Source organism: Pongo pygmaeus, chromosome 9, assembly GCF_028885625.2.
Source record: "Pongo pygmaeus isolate AG05252 chromosome 9, NHGRI_mPonPyg2-v2.0_pri, whole genome shotgun sequence".
Taxonomy (NCBI): Eukaryota; Metazoa; Chordata; class Mammalia; order Primates; family Hominidae; genus Pongo; species Pongo pygmaeus.
The window spans coordinates 75,231,847-75,251,795 of record NC_072382.2 but is presented as its reverse complement, the minus strand read 5'-3'; the positions used below and the strand labels follow the sequence as shown (position 1 = coordinate 75,251,795).

At 42.1% G+C, this 19,949-nt stretch overlaps 1 protein-coding gene across 4 annotated transcripts in view; it reads left to right on the top strand.

The window, feature by feature from the left end:
- The window catches only part of P4HA3 (prolyl 4-hydroxylase subunit alpha 3), a 67,982-nt gene that overhangs the window by 4,613 nt on the left and 43,420 nt on the right, over positions 1 to 19,949 (top strand). For 3 of the 4 annotated variants that reach the window (XM_063672084.1, XM_054440938.2, XM_054440939.2), the window contains exons 2-5: positions 4,188 to 4,330; positions 5,981 to 6,204; positions 10,208 to 10,357; positions 19,438 to 19,489. In XM_063672084.1, coding sequence (XP_063528154.1) covers positions 4,188 to 4,330; positions 5,981 to 6,204; positions 10,208 to 10,357; positions 19,438 to 19,489 — 569 coding nt within the window. The remainder of the gene's footprint in view (positions 1 to 4,187; positions 4,331 to 5,980; positions 6,205 to 10,207; positions 10,358 to 19,437; positions 19,490 to 19,949) is intronic. The other variant, XM_063672083.1, reaches the window with a different exon arrangement.

The following is a 19,949-nucleotide window of genomic DNA, read 5'->3' as shown; positions in this document are numbered from 1 at the left end:
AGCTGTCTTATAAAATCACTGCCCTCTCAGCCTCAATTGTTCCTGGACACCTATTCTTTAAGCTGAACTCAAGCCTAAGTCTCCGCTTGTTAAGATTTTTCATCAAGCAGTGGAATATCTTTCCCTAAGTAGTTCCATATGGAGCCAAAGCAGGAAACAATGGGTAGTAAGGATCCCACACAGGCTGGTTTCATTTCAAAACCCTAGAGCTTCAGCTCACAGACTGCCTTGTCTTTGGGATCAGAGACACCCTGGGACTTGACAGGCTTCCCATTTCCCCACTGGGAGACCCAGGTCCAGGTTCTTGTTCCTTAGTTTATGTTGAGTTGAACATTTGGCTCCTTGGAAGCCTCGAGGCAGTCGTCTTCTATTTCAGGCTTCATTTCACAGTTGAGGACCTCACTCTTTAGAAATCCTCAGATCAGACTCTGCTCCAAGGGGTTGAAATCCTACCACCCTGCCACTTCCTCTATTTTTCACTTCCATCTCTGTCTCCTCGCAGAAGTCGCCCACTCTTACCGAAGGACTCATAGTCTCCTGTGCTCTTGCAGACGTTCATTTTTTTTCACTTTGCACAAACTTTTTTTTCTTCTACTTCCATTCTTGTTATACTGTTTTTGAAGTTAATAATTTTAAAACGAGCGGGAAAACTCTTGGAGAGCAGGAATAGTACCCTTAATCTGCCCTGTTATAGATAATAAATTTCAGTAATATAAATTCCATTGGTGTTTTAGAAATGGAATTAACCAGAGTATACCAGGAAAGGAAACAGCATCTTTTGCCTATATAAACACTGTTGAAGGACACTGGAGAAGGGAAATTAACTAGAAAGATGATCACTTCAGGCCCCACCATTTCTGCCCTTTTCTGCAATTGTTGCCAAGCTAGAAAGGTTGGAAGTGTGCTGGACAGTCCCACCTCTTATTCCCCTTTACAGTCATCACCACTTCCTAAACTCCTTCCTTGAACCCAGTCCATTCTCCGTCGCTGTCGTGGTTCAGAGTCTCCTTGTCTTGTGCTTGCAGTTTTGAAGTGGCCTCCTCCCCACCCTCTCACACATTTATATATGTGAACAAGTCATAGTTTCAACAGTACCACTCTCACTTAAAGCCTTCTCTAATGTGCTCTGGCCAAATTAATCATCCCCTCTCCGTCCTCCCCACTAAGCCTTGTTCTTTTTTTCTTTTTTTTTTTTTTAATTAAGTATTTATTGATCATTCTTGGGTGTTTCTCGGAGAGGGGGATATGGCAGGGTCATAGGATAATAGCGGAGAGAAGGTCAGCAGATAAACACGTGAACAAAGGTCTCTGGTTTTCCTAGGCAGAGGTCCCTGCGGCCTTCTGCATTGTTTGTGTCCCTGGGTACTTGAGATTAGGGAGTGGTGATGACTTTTAAAGAGCATGCTGCCTTCAAGCATCTGTTTAACAAAGCACATCTTGCACCGCCCTTAATCCTTTTAACCCTGAGTTGACACAGCACATGTTTCAGAGAGCACGGGGCTGGGGGCAAGGCCATAGATCAACAGCATCCCAAGGCAGAAGAATTTCTCCTAGTACAGAACAAAATGGAGTCTCCTATGCCTACTTCTTTCTACACAGACACAGTAACAATCTGATCTCTCTTTCTTTTCCCCACATTTCCCCCTTTTCTTTTCAACAAAACCGCCATCGTCCTCATGGCCCGTTCTCGATGGTCGCTGTCTCTTCGGAGCTGTTGGGTACACCTCCCAGACAGGGCGGCCGGGCAGAGGCGCTCCTCACTTCCCTGACGGGGTGGCCGGGCAGAAGCGCTCACTTCCCAGATGGGGCGGCAGGGCAGAGGCGCTCCTCACTTCCCAGACGATGGGCGGCCGGGCAGAGGCTCTCCTCACTTCCTCCCAGACGGGGTGGCAGCCAGGCAGAGGCGCTCCTCACTTCCCAGAAGGGGCAGCCGGGCAGAGGCGCTCCTCACTTCCCAGACGGGGCAGCCGGGCAGAGGCTCTCCTCACTTCCTCCCAGACGGGGTGGCGGCTGGGCAGAGGCGCACCTCACCTCCCAGATGGGGCGGCCGGGCAGAGGCGCTCCTCACTTCCCAGACGGGGTGGCCGGGTAGAGGCGCTCCTCACCTCCCAGATGCGGTGCTCCTCACCTCCCAGATGGGGCAGCCGGGCAGAGGTGCTCCTCACTTCCTCCCAGACGGGGTGGCGGCCGGGCAGAGGCGCTCCTCATCTCCCAGACGGGGCTGCTGGGCAGAGGCGCTCCTCACTTCCTCCCAGACGGGGTGGCGGCCGGGCAGAGGTGCTCCTCACCTCCCAGACGGGGCGGCCGGGCAGAGGCGCTCCTCACTTCCTCCCAGACAGGGTGGCGGCCGGGCAGAGGCGCTCCTCACATCCCAGACGATGGGCGGTCAGGGAGAAACGCTCCTCACTTCCTAGACGGGGTGGCGGCGGGGCGGAGGCTGTAATCTTAGTACTTTGGGAGGCCAAGGCAGGCGGCTGGGAGGTGGAGGTTGCAGCGAGCCGAGATCACGCCACTGCACTCCAGCCTGGGCAGCATTGAGCATTGAGTGAGCGAGACTCCGTCTGCAATCCCAGCACCTCGGGAGGCCGAGCGGACAGATCACTCGGGGCCGGGAGCTGGAGACCAGCCCGGTCAACACGGTGAAACCCTGTCTCCACCCAAGCCTTGTTCTTAAATCTGGTATTGCATCTGTAATGTAATTATTTGTGTCTTTCTTACTCACTAAACTGTGGATCCTTGAAACCAAGATTATTTCCTTATTCAGAATTTTGTCCCTAGCTCCTAGGAGAGTATACTTCATTCATTCTTTCAAAGAAATATGTATTGAATTTAGGTATAGAGTGATGAGAAAAAAAGTTATTTTCTTATCCATGAAATCCTTGAGTATTGGACCTCGTCTTGCCTTTGTATCCCTAGAATCTAGCATGAAGTCTGACATCTAGCAAATAACTCGTGTAGATTGACTTACTACAAATATATCTCAAGCCTCTGTGCCTTTGTACACTAATGGTACCTGTTGGCTTGAAAAATACTCCTCTTCTTTGTTCTAGCTCCTTAAGAAACCATATAGCATAATCAGCTGCGAACCCAGGTTTTGGAGTTAGTCAGACTTGGGTTCCATCCTGGCTTTGCCCTTTACTGACAGTGTGGCTTTGTTTCAGTTTCCTCTCCGTGGAATGGGTAAAATTAAATCTACACTAAGGGTAGGTCGGAAGGTGGGGGGTGATTAAATGAGACAATCTATTTACAGCACCCAACAGGCCAATACATGGTAGGAGCTCAATAAGTAATAGCTTTCAGTATTTTAACAAATCCTTCAAGATTCAGATCAAATGCCACCTCTTCTTGGAAGCCTTTCCTTCCCCCTTCTAACTCCCACCTGGGTGAGCTGCCCTGCCTGCACAGCTGCAGCATTATATGCTCACTTCTCTTATAGCAGAGAGGTCCCTAACCCCTGGGCCAGGGACCGGTACCAGTCCATGGCCTGTTAGGAGGCGGGCCCCCCAGCAGGAGGTGAGTGGCGGGTAAGGGAGCATTACTTCTTGAGCTCCACCTCCTGTCAGATCAGCCACGGCATTAGATTCTCATAGGAGCATGAACCTTATTGTGAACTGCACACGCCGGGGATCTAGGTTGTGTGCTCCTTATAAGAATCTAACTGGTACCTGATGATCTGAGGTGGAACAGTTTCATCCCCAAACCATCCCCCAACCCCCCTGGTCCGTGGAAAAAATTGTTTTCCATGAAAGTAGTCCCTGGTGCCAAAAAGGTTGGGGACCACTATATAGCACATATCACAGTGGTTATAATTAATTCAACAGTGTTTTTGAGTTTCTACCAGATACTAAGTATTGCATATACAGTGATGACAGGAGAAAAAGACTTTGTGATCCCTTTGAGAGCTGGACTCTGTGTTGCCTTTATATCTCTAGCATGGTGCCTGAAATACAGTAATTGATTAATATAGACTGACTCATTCAGTGAACAAAAGAGTGGACCTACTTTTGTTGTAGCTATAGTTTTCATATTCTTTGGGCTTGCATGGCTTTTTGGTTGGACTATTATGTGAATCTCAAGAGGTTCAGCATGTCACTGTTAGCTACTCTTAATGTACACACACCATGCCAGCCTTCCCTAGGTGTAGTGGTTGTATCAGGAGGTGAGATCATTCTACTCCTTTCTTTCAGATTTTATGACAAGGTACTTTCTTTGCATGAGGATTCAACAACCCCTGTGGCTAACCCTCTGCTTGCATTTACTCTCATCAAACGCCTGCAGTCTGACTGGAGGAATGTGGTACATAGTCTGGAGGCCAGTGAGAACATCCGAGGTAATGAGGAGGAGGGCTGGAGGGTAAGAGAGAAGGTTCTATCTCCTGACTTGGTGGTAAGGAGAGAGATTCATTTGGGATGTGATTTCAAAGGGTAATGGAGTAGGTGGGTATTACTTAATATCCTTAGCTCTAGCTAGCACAAAGAATTAGGCCCCCCTGCTAATCGGTTTATATGATTGTACCTTAGAAAGCACTTTGATATCAATTGTCTCATTTGATGTTCACTACCATCCTGTGACAAAGTACAAGCTTTCCATTTATATATGTATAGAAAATAACGGTCTTCTAGTACTTTCTGTTTCATTAAATTGTCACTACAGTGTCATCTATAGCAAGATCACTTTCCTAATTTATTCTACTTTGTGCTTTAAGAAGTTTGTTGACGGCCGGGTGTGGTGGCTCACACCTGTATTCCAGCACTTTGGGAGGTTGAGGTGGGCTGATCACTTGAGGTCAGGAGTTCCAGACCAGCCTAACCAACATGGTGAAACCCTGTCTCTATCAAAAATACAAAAATTACTGGGGTGTGGTGGGATTACGTGCCTGTAATCCCAGCTACTCGGGAGCTGAGGCAGGAGAATTGCTTGAATCCGGGAGGCAGAGGTTGCAGTTAGCCAAGATCGCACCACTGTACTCCAGCCTGGGGCGACAGAGCGAGACTTTGTCTCAAAAAAAAAAAAAAAAAAAAAGTGTTGACTTTTGGGCTGGGCACAGTGGTTCATGCCTGTAATCCCAGCACTTTGGGAGGCTAAGATTGCTTGAGCTCAGGAGTTCGAGACTAGCCTGGGCAGTATAGCGAAACCTATTAAAAATACAAAAATTAGCCAGGCATGGTGGCGCATGCCTGTAGACTCGGGAAGCTGAGGCACAAGAATCTCTTGAACCCAGAAGGTGGAGGTTGCAGTGAGCTGAGATTGCGCTACTGCACTCTAGCCTGGGCGACTGAGCAAGACCCTGTCTCAAAAAAAAAAAAAGGAAGTTTGTTGATTTTTGGAAAGCTAACAGTGAGAAGAGTCTGGGTGCGGTTGCTCATGCCAATAATCTCAACACTTTGGGAACCTGAGTTGGAAGGATCACTTGAGGCCAGGAGTTTGAGACCAGCTTGGGCAACATAGCAAGACCCGTCTCTACAAAAAAATTTATTTAAATTAGATGGATGTGATGGCGTGTGCCTGAAGTCCTGCCTACTCAGAAGGCTGAGGTGAGAGGCTCACTCGAGCCCAGGAATTCAAGATTATAGTGAGCTATGATCATGCCACTGTGCTCCAGCCTAGGCAACAGAACAAGATCGTATCTCTATTAAAAGAAAGAAAGAAAAGAGAAGAGAAAAAAAAGAAAAGAAAAGAAAAAGAAAAAGAAGAGTTATCTTCCTAAAGAGTGAGACTCCTGTAAACATACAGGATAGGACAATATAATGAAGCTGTATGCCTTAATTTTTATTCCTCATTCACTCATTCTGAATGTTCCTCATTCAGAATTGCATTAAGCATCCACCCTGTGCCAGGAACTGTGCTTGCCTCTGGGAACACAAAGACAAATCCAACTTGATGTCATTAAATATTTGAACAGGTGGTCATGCCTTGCATGTATTAAATGCCCAACTCCTGTTTCTTGAATGGTGGGTTGATGTTTTTACTACTTTTACAGCTCTGAAGGATGGCTATGAGAAGGTGGAGCAAGACCTTCCAGCCTTTGAGGACCTTGAGGGAGCAGCAAGGGCCCTGATGCGGCTGCAGGACGTGTACATGCTCAATGTGAAAGGCCTGGCCCGAGGTGTCTTTCAGAGAGTCACTGGCTCTGCCATCACTGACCTGTACAGCCCCAAACGGCTCTTTTCTCTCACAGGGGATGACTGCTTCCAAGTTGGCAAGGTAACAATATTCAAGAGAGGGCCAATTGCTTGGCTCTGGTTTCTTATGGCTAAAATAACTATGTACTGATTGCTTTTACTTCTTTTTAATACTTACAGTAAACTTGGAAATTTGATATCATTTCCATTTTCAGAGAAAGAAAACAAGATTCAGAGAGGGTAAATAACTTGCCCTAAGATTATGCAATTTTAAGTGCAGAACTAAAGTTTGGACCCAGTCTTTTGACTCCAAATCTCAGGCCCTTTCCATAGTAGTTAAGGTGTTTATATACTTAGAACACTCTTGAGATTAAAAGGGGTATTATTAATTATGCTAGAACAACAGACATGAACTGGGAAAAATGGTCCTTTGTTCACCCTAACTATAGCACCCTGCCAGTGCATGAACCCCTGGGTAGAAAGGGAAAGCAGGGGGTCAGGGACGCAAGGTTGGGGAAAAGGATAAGAGATGGTGATGGAAAGGTAGGATAATGGAAACAGCCTCCTGAGACTTTCTGGAATCCAGCGCAATATTTCCTAAGCATTTGGAAGTACAAAATTAAAGTAGTGTCCAAAATCTAAGGCCATTCACTTTAACATTACTTGAGGAAATAGACTTCAGGAACACCCCCCCCCCCCCATCTGAGGTATTTAACTGATCTTTGATTATAAGTTGTGACCACACTTGAGATCATTTTGTAATATATTCTTTGCCAGCCTTTGCTATAAAAAGCAATGGAGCAAATCCATTTTAACTTTGAAGATGTTTATTGCAGTAAGGTGTATTTTTCCTGACTCCTACAGTATTCGTCAGCAGATCTGGGAGTGGGTCTTATGTGTCCCGATTCTAAGTTTTGGGAGTCAGTCTTCCAAATTAAGGCAGAGTGGGCTGCTTGAGTCTCTATACTTACTGTTTTCTCTTTTCTGGGATCCTGAGCGGAATCAGAGCTCAATCATCATATTCGTGGCTGATTTAAATTTAAGCCAGGTAAAGTAGTTTAATGTATGGTATTAACATATTAGTGAGGCCTTTCTGAAAGTAAAACCGTATGTTGAAAATTTAGTAAGTCACTTCCTGGAAGTCTTACTGGCAATCTTCCTTTCTATATTTATTTACTTATTTTGAGAGATAAAACTTTTCAAATATAAGAAAAGAACATAAAATAATATAACAAGCAATTATATCTATTATTGTAATGAATATATGTTCAAATTTTGCTATGTTTGTTTCATTTTTTAAAATATATATATAAAAAAAAGACATGTTACATACAGCTAAAACCCCACTCATCCTCCTCGCCACCCACCCCGTCCCTTCTGCTCCACCCTTGCCCAGGTAGCCGCGATCCTGAGCCATATAGTATGTGCCCTTCTAAGTCCAGCTTCTTTCATTCAGCACATTATATCTGTGGAATTCATCCATATTGTATCATTTGTTAGTAGTTCATTTCTTTTTATTGCTGAGTAGTATTCCATTCTATGAATATGCCACAAACTGTTGATCCAGTCTCCTGTTGACAGATTCTTGGATTGCTTCCAGTTTGGGCTACTGTGAATAAAGCTTCTATTAACATCCTTTTATGTCCTTCTATGGACAGTTATTCTCATTTCTCTTGGATGAATACCTTGAAGTGGTATTGCCAACTCACAGAATAAGCTTCAATAATTATCAACATGTGGCCAAATTTGTTTCATCTACACTTCCCCAATTCCTTCCTCTATGGATTATGAAATTTCTAGTTTATGAAATTCTTTTTGTTTTCTTAGGGTTTTGCTCTGCCATCCAAGTAAGTGCAGTGACACAATCATGGCTCACTGCAGCCTTGATCAAGTGATCCTCCCACCTTGGGGGGCTCAAGTGATCCTCCCACCTCAGCCTCCCGAGTAGCTAGGACTACAGGTGTGCCCCACCATATCCAGCTAATTTTTTAATAAGGGTCTCACTGTGTTGCCCGGGATGGTCTTGAACTCCTGGCCTCAAGTGATCCTCCTGTCTCAGCCTCCCAAAGTGCTGGGATTACAGGCATAAACCACTGCACTCAGCCTATCTTCTGAAATTCTTAATTGTCTAATTCCATCATCATGCTATTGTGTCTGTTGACTCTTGCTCTTGATGGATTATTTCCTGATATAGTTTTCATGTTTGGGAGCTTATTTTCAGCAGGACATTTTCCCCCTAAGAGAATCCATGTGCCCAGAGTTGTGGGAATATCCCTCCAGAGAGTTTTGGGTGTTCTTCCAGAAACTCTGGTGCTCTCACTCGCCTTAGATCCATTTTTATATTTATTTATTGACATAGGAGTTCCTTGACCATATGAATATTGCAGATTCAAACCCTATACTCACCAGAAGTAGAGGCTCAAAATTGAGAATATTCTTACACAGAGCTAGACAGAAACAAACAAATCTTCTTGTCTCATTAAGATAGAAGGCAAATTTTTTTCTGGTCTACCTTTTCTCCTAAGGTATAGTTTTTTATAGAATCCAGTTTCATGAGGGTGTCTTAGTTCCAGTTCCTGGGCTTGGGGCAGGTCTAAGCATGGCTCATCTTCTATCCTCATATGGGCATTATAACCCAAGGTTACTGAACACCAAGGTTACTATGATTAACACCCACCTCCATCCTAGGGAAAGTCAGCATCTGCTCATAAGCTTATGGTTTGGGCTTTTAGCCCTTTTTTGTTTCTGGTACCTGATATTTTCTGTTTTTTTTTTTTTTCTTGAAAATATATGATAAGACGCTTTTTATAGTTTATTCAAAGTGTCTGAATTTGTGTTCAGAAGGATTACAGTTGTTTCAGTCTACCATATTGCTGGGACTTGAAGTTACTCATTGAAATCTTAATTAAACAAATTAACTTGGCATGAAAAGTTCAGTCATTTTTAGCATTTTTCAGCTCAACCTGTTTACAAATAGGACTTGAGGTGCAGAAAAAGAAAACAACAGGTTAATGGCAGACTTGAAGGAAAAATGATTTATTATTTAGGCTGCAGAATTGCAATATCTCTAGGATTTTTCCCTGTCAGGAAGTTACACCCTAATTAGATCATTTTGTAAGAGTTCTTCCTAATCTGTAACTTTACAAGTCCATGTTGTCTCCAATATCAACTTCCAGGAAATTCCACTTGCAGCTCTGGTATTCTAGTTAACTGTAAACTATGAGGAGACAGGAGCTATGTCTGGTACATGTTGCCATGTTGCCAGCATTCCAGCATTTAATACAGAACAGATCCATTGAGCTTCCATGGCATTCCCATGTCTACCTTCATTATGGTGTCTAATGCATTGTGTTACAATTATTGGCTTACTCACGTGCCCTCTCTTGATTTAAGCTCTTACAGGACAGGGCCACTAGGCACATAGAAAATACTTAGTAAATATTGAATAAATGAATGAATGAATGAATGTAATCCATTCTTCACATTGCTACCAGCAATATCTTCCTAAAAATATGACATTCAAGACTGTAATTTGTTTAGCCCCTGCTGCTGTTTCAAGTTTACTTTTTGTTTCTCTTCACCCTAGCTACAGCCACGATGGACTACTTGAGCACATTCTTGCTTTAGATTTCTGTTTCTGCCATTCCCTCATCTTAAAATGCTTTTCTTCCCAGTCTCTGCTCACTGAAATCCTTTTCCTTCTTCAAGGAAGGCCTGTCTCAGATGCTACCTCCTGCATGAAGCTTTCTGAGATTCCCAAGTCTCCTTCCTTCCCTGTGCCACCACAGCATAGTATGCATTTTCCTTGGAGCACTCATGACATTCTGTCCCAAATTAGAGTTAATTGAGGTCATGTTCTCTTCTCCTTCAGATTATAAATTCCTTAAGTGCAAGAACCCTTATGTCTCCTCTCCACCTAGTACAATGCATTGTATATAGTAGATGCTTAATAAATTGAATTAAAATGAATTTGAAATTAAAACCTGCTTTCTTGGATTCCAAAGTCCTTCTTATTCTTTGAATTGTCATTTTCTTTTTCTACCTGTGGAATAAGGCTTTAGCGATGGTACTTGCGTTCTGTGTAGGTGGCCTATGACATGGGGGATTATTACCATGCCATTCCATGGCTGGAGGAGGCTGTCAGTCTCTTCCGAGGATCTTACGGAGAGTGGAAGACAGAGGATGAGGCAAGTCTAGAAGATGCCTTGGATCACTTGGCCTTTGCTTATTTTCAGGTAAGGGAGTAAGTGAAGCTCACTGCTTTTATTATACTAAGTGAAATCCTTTATAACTGCTTTACAATTTCTAAGCATTTTCACGTCTTCATCTGTTTCATCTTCCCAATAGGACCAAATGTGAGTCAAGCAGGGAAGTTATTTTATCATTTCCATATATCACATGTGAGTAAACTGAGTCTCCAAAAGACTCTTAACTTGTCACAAAGCTTATAGACCTAGGATTAGACTGTTAGTCCAGTGCTCTTTCCAATGCATTGACTACTTTACAATCATTATTTTCCATATAGGAAGCAGTTTGTCACCTGTAGCAGCAGCTGCTTTATTCACAAATAGTTAATGGGTTCATAGTAAATGTAGATCACTTTTTTGTGCTCTCAGCAACTCATAATTCGTCACAGATATTACCCATGATATTGCCATGGACAAAGAAGTTTGATTATGAGCTTTTCCCATCTGCAGTTGAGTCCAGCTGTAATGTGACTCGTGTCTGGTTACAGAGCTGGAGTCACTGTTCCGTAGTACCAGCCACAGTGCCTCCTCCAGGTGTTATTTTTCCTTGGCACTGTTGATGTACTTACTCCCTGTTGTGCCTTATATAGAAGTTCATTTCCCTAAATAAAGCAGCTGCCAATAAACAAAACTAACCAATAACTGGGTAAGGTATAGCTTTTATATAGCTAACCCCATTTCCCACCCGAGTTGTACAGTCTTCAAAGGTAGGCTGCAAAAATCTCCATGGAACCAGTTCCCTAGAGTTTCCAAAACTAGTAAACAATTTCTGCTCCCTACCTGTTTTTTCCTTTCCCCATTTTCTTGAGAAAGGGGAGGAGGATGTGGGTGGTCCAAACCCATGTGTTGCTGCCCAAACAGATTTACTCTCAGTGAGGCAAACAGTCCTGTTCCTTTCGTGGAAGTTCCTGGCGAATGGATCTTTGTTGTAAAACTGTGTATGTGTTGGCCGGGTGTGGTGGCTCACGCCTGTAATCCCAGCACTTTGGGAGGCTGAGCTGGGCAGATCACCTGAGGTCAGGAGTTCAAGACCAGCCTGACCAACATGGAGAAACCCCATCTCTACTAAAAACAAACAAAACAAAAACAAAAACAAAATTAGCCGGGTGTGGTGGCACATGCCTGTAATCCCAGCTACTCAGGAGGCTGAGGCAGGAGAATCGCTTGAGCCCGAGAGGTGGAGGTTGTGGTGAGCAGAGATCAAGCCATTGCCCTCCAGCCTGGGAAACAAGCGAAACTGCGTCTCAAAAAAAAAAAAAAAAGAAAAAAAGAAAAAAAAACTGTATATGTGCTCTTCCTAACTCTCCTGCTAAATTGCTGTGTGTTAAAGCCAAATAGAATAACTGTGATGTAAGAAAGGGTGAGAAGTAATTGAGTTTTAATAGAGGAGGGAAATGGAGATTCGACGTGGAAAGACTCAGAGAAGAGAAACTAAAGCAGCTTACCCTGAAAGATGGAGTTTCAAATGTTGTACCCAATTATTGATTAGTTTTGTTTTGTTTCCCTCTAACTCTGATGGCTTGGATTTCTCTTCTACTCACTTTCCACATCCTGTTTTGTCTGGTGAAATCCTGTTTATCTTACAAGGCACACCTCGAATGTCACCTACTTTGTGAAGTCTTCCTGAGTTCTCCTCACTCCCCAGGCTTTCCTTCTTGGTGCTCTTACAGCATGTTTTTATTCCCCAGTAACAGAACACATAAGGCATTATCTTATAGATGGTTTATGTTCCTCCTCACCCCCTAGTAAATTAGAAGTAAATGTCCCTGTGGACCTTTCATTATCACATAAAATTTAATGTATTTTATTTCATTATATATTTTAGTAAAAAAAATTTTAATAACTGCTAATAATGAGAGATGGTAGAGTACAGTGGTTAAGCTATGGGCTCTGGAATCAGACAGTCCTGGGTTCAAATGCTGTGAAAACATAGGCAACTTATTTAGCTTCCCTGGGCCTCAGTTTTCTTATTTGTAAAAGAGGAATAATGATGCTCACCTCAAGTGGGTTACTGTGAGGACTGAGTGAGCTAATACAGGCAAAGCCCTTAACAGAATGCGTGCATGGCACATGCTACTTACTGGATAAATGTCAGTTCTTATTATATGATACATACATATATATGTTTTCTTTTCATTTAATATTGCTTAGTGTACCTATTTCCAAAGAAACATAACTGAGACACCAAAAGTAACTCTTTGTTCTTTGTAAAATATAATTTTACTTTATTACAAGACTCTCAAGTTTTAAAAATATGTGAAATTGTATTTTGGTTCTTTTCATCTCACGAAGAGTTTGAAAAGCTATGACCTTGAGTTAATATTTGACATTACAAGATATTCATAGATTACTCAAGTATTCCTTGTTAAATGTAGAACAGAGTAATTCATGATATCAAATAATTAGAAACAATGTATTTGTCCAACAGTAGTGGAATGGTTAGGTTCTCTGTGGTGTATCTTCTGGATGGAATAAAATGCAGCCATTAAAAATGCTGTCTGTGAAGACTATGTGATGATATCAAAATACTCCTGATAACAATGTAAAGTGAAACAATCAGGATGTGAAGTGTATAAAAATATGCTTATAACTACGTAAAAACTATATATTATCCAAAGTACTTCAGTCCCTGGATTTTGGTGTAGTAATTTTTTTCCATTTCTCATATGTTTCATAATGTGCTTATTATTGCTTTTATCATTAAAAGTGAATTGTTAATATGCTAAAGTAAAGTGATTGGAATGAAATACATTTCTATCAGTTAACCATCATTTGGCAGCACCCAGAAGAGGACTGCTGGATACCCATCCGGGATTCTGTTCCCCAGATTTGTCTGGAAAGCCCTATTTCCTTTTGACTATGTTGAGCCCAAGGTTGAATGGCTGCAGGGAGAGTTAATTCCTGTGCACTGGGCAATGTTTCCATTTTAGTTCTTTCTTTGCCTCCCTCCACTAACTTTGTGGACTCTGGGAAGAACGGAATCTGGAGAACAAATTATATTTTTACTAGGGTTTTTATAGTTCCATATTGGGTTAAATATATTTAACTTTGGTTATATTATTAAATATAATATAACAAACAACAACACCCTGCAATTACGTGGTTTTGCACGCTTTAAGATTTGAGGGCATGGGGGGAGGAGCCAAGATGGCCAAATAGGAACAGCTCCGGTCTACAGCTCCCAGCGTGAGCAACACAGAAGATGGGTGATTTCTGCATTTCCAACTGAGCTTTGAAGAGAGTAGTGGTTCTCCCAGCATGCAGCTTGAGATCTGAGAACGGGCAGACTGCCCCCTCAAGTGGGTCCCTGACCCCCAAGTAGCGTAACTGGGAGGCACCCCCCAGTAGGGGCGGACTGACACCTCACACGGCCGGGTACTTCTCTGAGACAAAACTTCTAGAGGAACGATCAGGCAGCAGCATCTGCGGCTCACCAATATCCACTGTTCTGCAGCCACCGCTGCTGATACCCAGGCAAACAGGGTCTGGAGTGAACCTCTAGCAAACTCCAACAGACCTGCAGCTGAGGGTCTTGTCTGTTAGAAGGAAAACTAACAAACAGAAAGGACATCCACACCAAAAACCCACCTGTACATCACCGTCATCAAAGACCAAAGGTAGATAAAACCACAAAGATGGGAAAAAAACAGAGCAGAAAAACTGGAAACTCTAAAAATCAGAGTGCCTCTCCTCCTCCAAAGGAACGCAGCTCCTCACCAGCAATGGAACAAAGCTGGACGGAGAATGACTTTGACGAGTTGAGAGAAGAAGGCTTCAGATGATCAAACTACTCCGAGCTACAGCAGGAAATTCGAACCAATGGCAAAGAAGTTAAAAGCTTTGAAAAAAAATTAGATGAATGGATAACTAGAATAACCAATGCAGAGAAGTCCTTAAAGGACCTGATGGGGTGGAAAACAAAGGCACAAGAGCTACGTGACGAATGCAGAAGCCTCAGTAGCCAATGCAATCAACTGAAAGAAAGTGTAACACTGATGCAAGACGAAATGAATGAAATGAAGCGAGAAGTTTAGAGAAAAAAGAACAAAAAGAAACGAACAAAGCATCCAAGAAATATGCGACTTTGTGAAAAGACCAAATCTACGTTTGATTGGTGTACCTGAAAGTGATGGGGAGAATGGAACCAAGTTGGAAAACACTCTGCAGGATATTATCCAGGAGAACTTCACCAATCTAGCAAGGCAGGCCAACATTCAGATTCAGGAAATACAGAGAATGCCACAAAGATACTCCTCGAGAAGAGCAACTCCAAGACACATAATTGTCAGATTCACCAAAGTTGAAATGAGGGAAAAAATGTTAAGGGCAGCCAGAGAGAAAGGTCAAGTTACCCACAAAGGGAAGCCCATCAGACTAACAGCAGATCTCTCAGCAGAAACTCTACAAGCCAGAAGAGAGTGGGGACCCATATTCAACATTCTTAAAGAAAAGAATTTTCAACCCAGAATCTCATATCCAGCCAAACTAAGCTTCATAAGTGAAGAAGAAATAAAATACTTTACAGACAAGCAAATGCTGAGAGATTTTGTCACCACCAGGCCTGCCCTAAAAGAGCTCCTGAAGGAAGCACTAGACATGGAAAGGAACGACCAGTACCAGCCACTGTAAAAACATGCCAAATTGTAAAGACCATCGAGGCTACAAAGAAACTGCATCAACTAACGAGCAAAATAACCAGCTAACATCATAATGACAGGATCACATTCACACATAACAATATTAACCTTAAATGTAAATGGGCTAAGTGCTCCAATTAAAAGACACAGACTGGCAAATTGGATAAAGAGTCAAGACCCATCAGTGTGCTGTATTCAGGAAACTCATCTCATGTGCAGAGACACACATAGGCTCAAAATAAAGGAATGGAGGAAGATCTACCAAGCAAATGGAAAACAAAAAAAGGCAGGGGTTGCAATCCTAGTCTCGGATAAGACAGGCTTTAAACCAACAAAGATCAAAAGAGACAAAGAAGGCCATTACATAATGGTAAACGGATCAATTCAACAAGAAGAGCTAACTATCCTAAATATATATGCACCCAATACAGGAGCACCCAGATTCATAAAGCAAGTCCTTAGTGACCTACAAAGAGACTTAGACTCCCACACAATAATAATGGGAGACTTTAACACCCCACTGTCAACATTAGACGGATCAACGAGACAGAAAGTTAACAAGGATACCCAGGAATTGAACTCAGCTCTGCACCAAGCAGACCTAATAGACATCTACAGAACTCTCCACCCCAAATCAACAGAATATACATTCTTTTCAGCACCACACCACACCTACCCCAAAACTGACCACACAGTTGGAAGTAAAGCACTCCTCAGCAAATGTAAAAGAACAGAAATTATAACAAACTGTCTCAGACCACAGTGCAATCAAACTAGAACTCAGGATTAAGAAACTCACTCAAAACCGCTCAACTACATGGAAACTGAACAACCTGCTCCTGAATGACTACTGGGTAAATAATGAAATGAAGGCAGAAATAAAGATGTTCTTTGAAACCAATGAGAACAAAGACACAACATACCAGAATCTCTGGGACACATTCAAAGCAGTGTGTAGAAGGAAATTTATAGCACTAAATGCTCACAAGAGAAAGCAGGAAAGATCTAAAATTGACACCCTAAAATCACAATTAAAAGAACTAGAAAAGCAAGAGCAAACACATTCAAAAGCTAGCAGAAGGCAAGAAATAACTAAGATCAGAGCAGAATTGAAGGAAATAGAGACACAAAAAACCCTTCAAAAAATTAATGAATCCAGGAGCTGGTTTTTTGAAAAGATCAACAAAATTGATAGACCACCAAAAAGACTAATAAAGAAGAAAAGAGAGAAGAATCAAATAGACGCAATAAAAAATGATAAAGGGGATATCACCACTGATCCCACAGAAATACAGACTACCATCAGAGAATACTATAAACACCTCTACACAAATAAATTAGAAAATCTAGAAGAAATGGATAAATTCCTCGACACATACATGCTCCCAATACTAAACCAGGAAGAAGTTGAATCTCTGAATAGACCAATAACAGGATCTGAAATTGAGGCAATAATCAATAGCTTACCAACTAAAAAAAGTCCAGGACCAGATGGGTTCACAGCCGATTTCTACCAGAGGTACAAAGAGGAGCTGGTACCATTCCTTCTGAAACTATTCCAATCAATAGAAAAAGAGGGAATCCTCCCTAACTCATTTTATGAGGCCAGCATCATCCTGATACCAAAGCCTGGCAGAGACACAACAAAAAGGAGAATTTTAGACCAATATCCTTGATGAACAATAATGCAAAAATCCTCAATAAAATACTGGCAAACCGAATCCAGCAGCACATCAAAAAGCTTATCCGCCATGATCAAGTGGGCTTCATCCCTGGGATGCAAGGCTGGTTCAACATATGCAAATCAATAAATGTAATCCAGCATATAAACAGAACCAAAGACAAAAATCACATGATTATCTCAATAGATGCAGAAAAGGCCTTTGGCAAAATTCAACAACCTTCATGCTAAAAACTCTCAATAAATTAGGTATTGATGGGACATATCTCAAAATAATAAGAGCTATCTATGACAAACCCACAGCCAATATCATACTGAATGGGCAAAAACTGGAATCATTCCCTTTGAAAACTGGCACAAGACAGGGATGCCCTCTCTCACCACTCCTATTCAACATAGTGTTGGAAGTTCTGGCCAGGGCAATCAGGCAGGAGAAGGAAATAAAGGGTATTCAATTAGGAAAAGAGGAAGTCAAATTGTCCCTGTTTGCAGATGACATGATGGTATATCTAGAAAACCCCATTGTCTCAGCCCAAAGTCTCCTTAAGCTGATAAGCAACTTCAGCAAAGTCTCAGGATACAAAATCAATGTACAAAAATCACAAGCATTCTTATACACCAACAACAGACAAACAGAGAGCCAAATCGTGAGTGAACTCCCATGAACAATTGCTTCAAAGAGAATAAAATACCTAGGAATCCAACTTACAAGGGACGTGAAGGACCTTTTCAAGGAGAACTACAAACCACTGCTCAAGGAAATAAAAGAGGATACAAACAAATGGAAGAACATTCCATGCTCATGGGTAGGAAGAATCAGTATCATGAAAATGGCCATACTGCCCAAGGTAATTTACAGATTCAATGCCATCCCCATCAAGCTACCAATGACTTTCTTCACAGAATTGGAAAAAACTACTTTAAAGTTCATATGGAATCAAAAAAGAGCCCGCATCGCCAAGTCAATCCTAAGCCAAAAGAACAAAGTTGGAGGCATCACACTACCTGACTTCAAACTATACTACAAGGCTACAATAACAAAAACAGCATGGTACTGGTACCAAAACAGAGATATAGATCAATGGAACAGAACAGAGCCCTCAGAAATAACGCCGCATATCTACAACTATCTGATCTTTGACAAACCTGAGAAAAACAAGCAATGGGGAAAGGATTCCCTATTTAATAAATGGTGCTGGGAAAACTGGCTAGCCATATGTAGAAAGCTGAAACTGGATCCCTTCCTTACACCTTATACAAAAATTAATTCAAGATGGATTAAAGACTTAAATGTTCGACCTAAAACCATAAAAACCCTAGAAGAAAACCTAGGCAATACCATTCAGGGCATAGGCATGGGCAAGAACTTCATGTCTAAAACACCAGAAACAATGGCAACAAAAACCAAAATTGACAAATGGGATCTAATTAAACTAAAGAGCTTCTTCACAGCAAAAGAAACCACCATCAGAGTGAACAGGCAACCTACAGAATGGGAGAAAATTTTCACAACCTATTCATCTGACAAAGGGCTAATATCCAGAATCTACAATGAACTCAAACAAATTTACGAGAAAAAAACAAACAACTCCATCAAAAAGTGGGCAAAGGATATGAACAGACACTTCTCAAAAGAAGACATTTATGCAGCCAAAAAACACATGAAAAAATGCTCATCATCACTGGCCATCAGAGAAATGCAAATCAAAACCACAATGAGATACCATCTCACACCAGTTAGAATGGCGATCATTAAAAAGTCAGGAAACAACAGGTGCTGGAGAGGATGTGGAGAAATAGGAACACTTTTACACTGTTGGTGGGACTGTAAACTAGTTCAACCATTGTGGAAGTCAGTGTGGCGATTCCTCAGGGATCTAGAACTAGAAATACCATTTGACCCAGCAATCCCATTACTGGGTATATACCCAAAGGATTATAAATCACGCTGCTATAAAGACACATGCACATGTATGTTTGTAGTGGCACTATTCACAATAGCAAAGACTTGGAACCAACCTAAGTGTCCAACAATGATAGACTGGATTAAGAAAATGTGGCACATATACACCATGGAATACTATGCAGCCATAAAAAATGATGAGTTCATGTCCTTTGTAGGGATGTGGATGAAACTGGAAACCATCATTCTCAGCAAACTATCGCAAGGACAAAAAACCAAACACCGCATGTTCTCACTCATAGGTGGGAATTGAACAATGAGAACACATGGACACAGGAAGGGGAACATCACACACCGGGGACTGTTGTGGGGTGGGGGGAGGGGGGAAGGATAGCATTAGGAGATATACCTAATGCTAAATGATGAGTTAATGGGTGCAGCACACCAACATGGCACATGTATACATATGTAACAAACCTGCACGTTGTGCACATGTACCCTAAAACTTGAAGTATAATAATAATAAAGTTAAAAAAAAAACAATTCAATAGAAAAAAAAAGATTTCAGGGCACTTTAAGAAGGTTTATTTTCGTTTATTTTCCTACCTTGCCTGGTAAGGGTGGTCATAAGTCATTAGTAAATGAGGAGACTGGTGAGACCTGATTTGCAGTGAGGCCACAGATCCTCTGCATTTCTGGTCTGCTGTTCCTTTCAGTGAGCCTTGTTATCTACTTATGATAAGAATATTTTATAGTTTTTTTTTTTAAAAAAACCATTTAATGGTTTGTTCAGAAGAGATATCCTCAGTGAAGTTAATGGTTTCTTTTCTTTTTTTTTTTTTAACAGGCAGGAAATATTTCCTGTGCCCTCAGCCTCTCTCGGGAGTTTCTTCTCTACAGTACGTAATGGATAAAAGATAAGCCAGCCACAGGTCTGACTTATGGGGAACTCCCTTCTGCTCCTGGCCTTTAATTCCTGCAAGAGAAATACAGCTATCTACTATCTTTTTTTTTTTTTGAGATGGCGTCTCACTCTGTCACCCAGGCTGGAGCGCAGTGGCGCGATCTCAGCTCACTACAACCTCTGCCTTCTGGGTTCAAGTGATTCTCCTGCCTCAGCCTCCCGAGTAGCTGGGATTACAGGCGCCCACCACCACACCTCGCTAATTTTTGTATTTTTAGTAGAAACGGGGTTTCACCATGTTGGCCAGGCTGGTCTCAAACTCCTAACCTCAAGTGGTCCCCCAACCTCGGGCTCCCAAAGTGCTGGGATTACAGGCATGAGCCACTGTGCCTGGCCCTATCTTTATTATCTTAATTTCATAATCCAGGTCACATTTCAAATTTTGGTGAAATCTT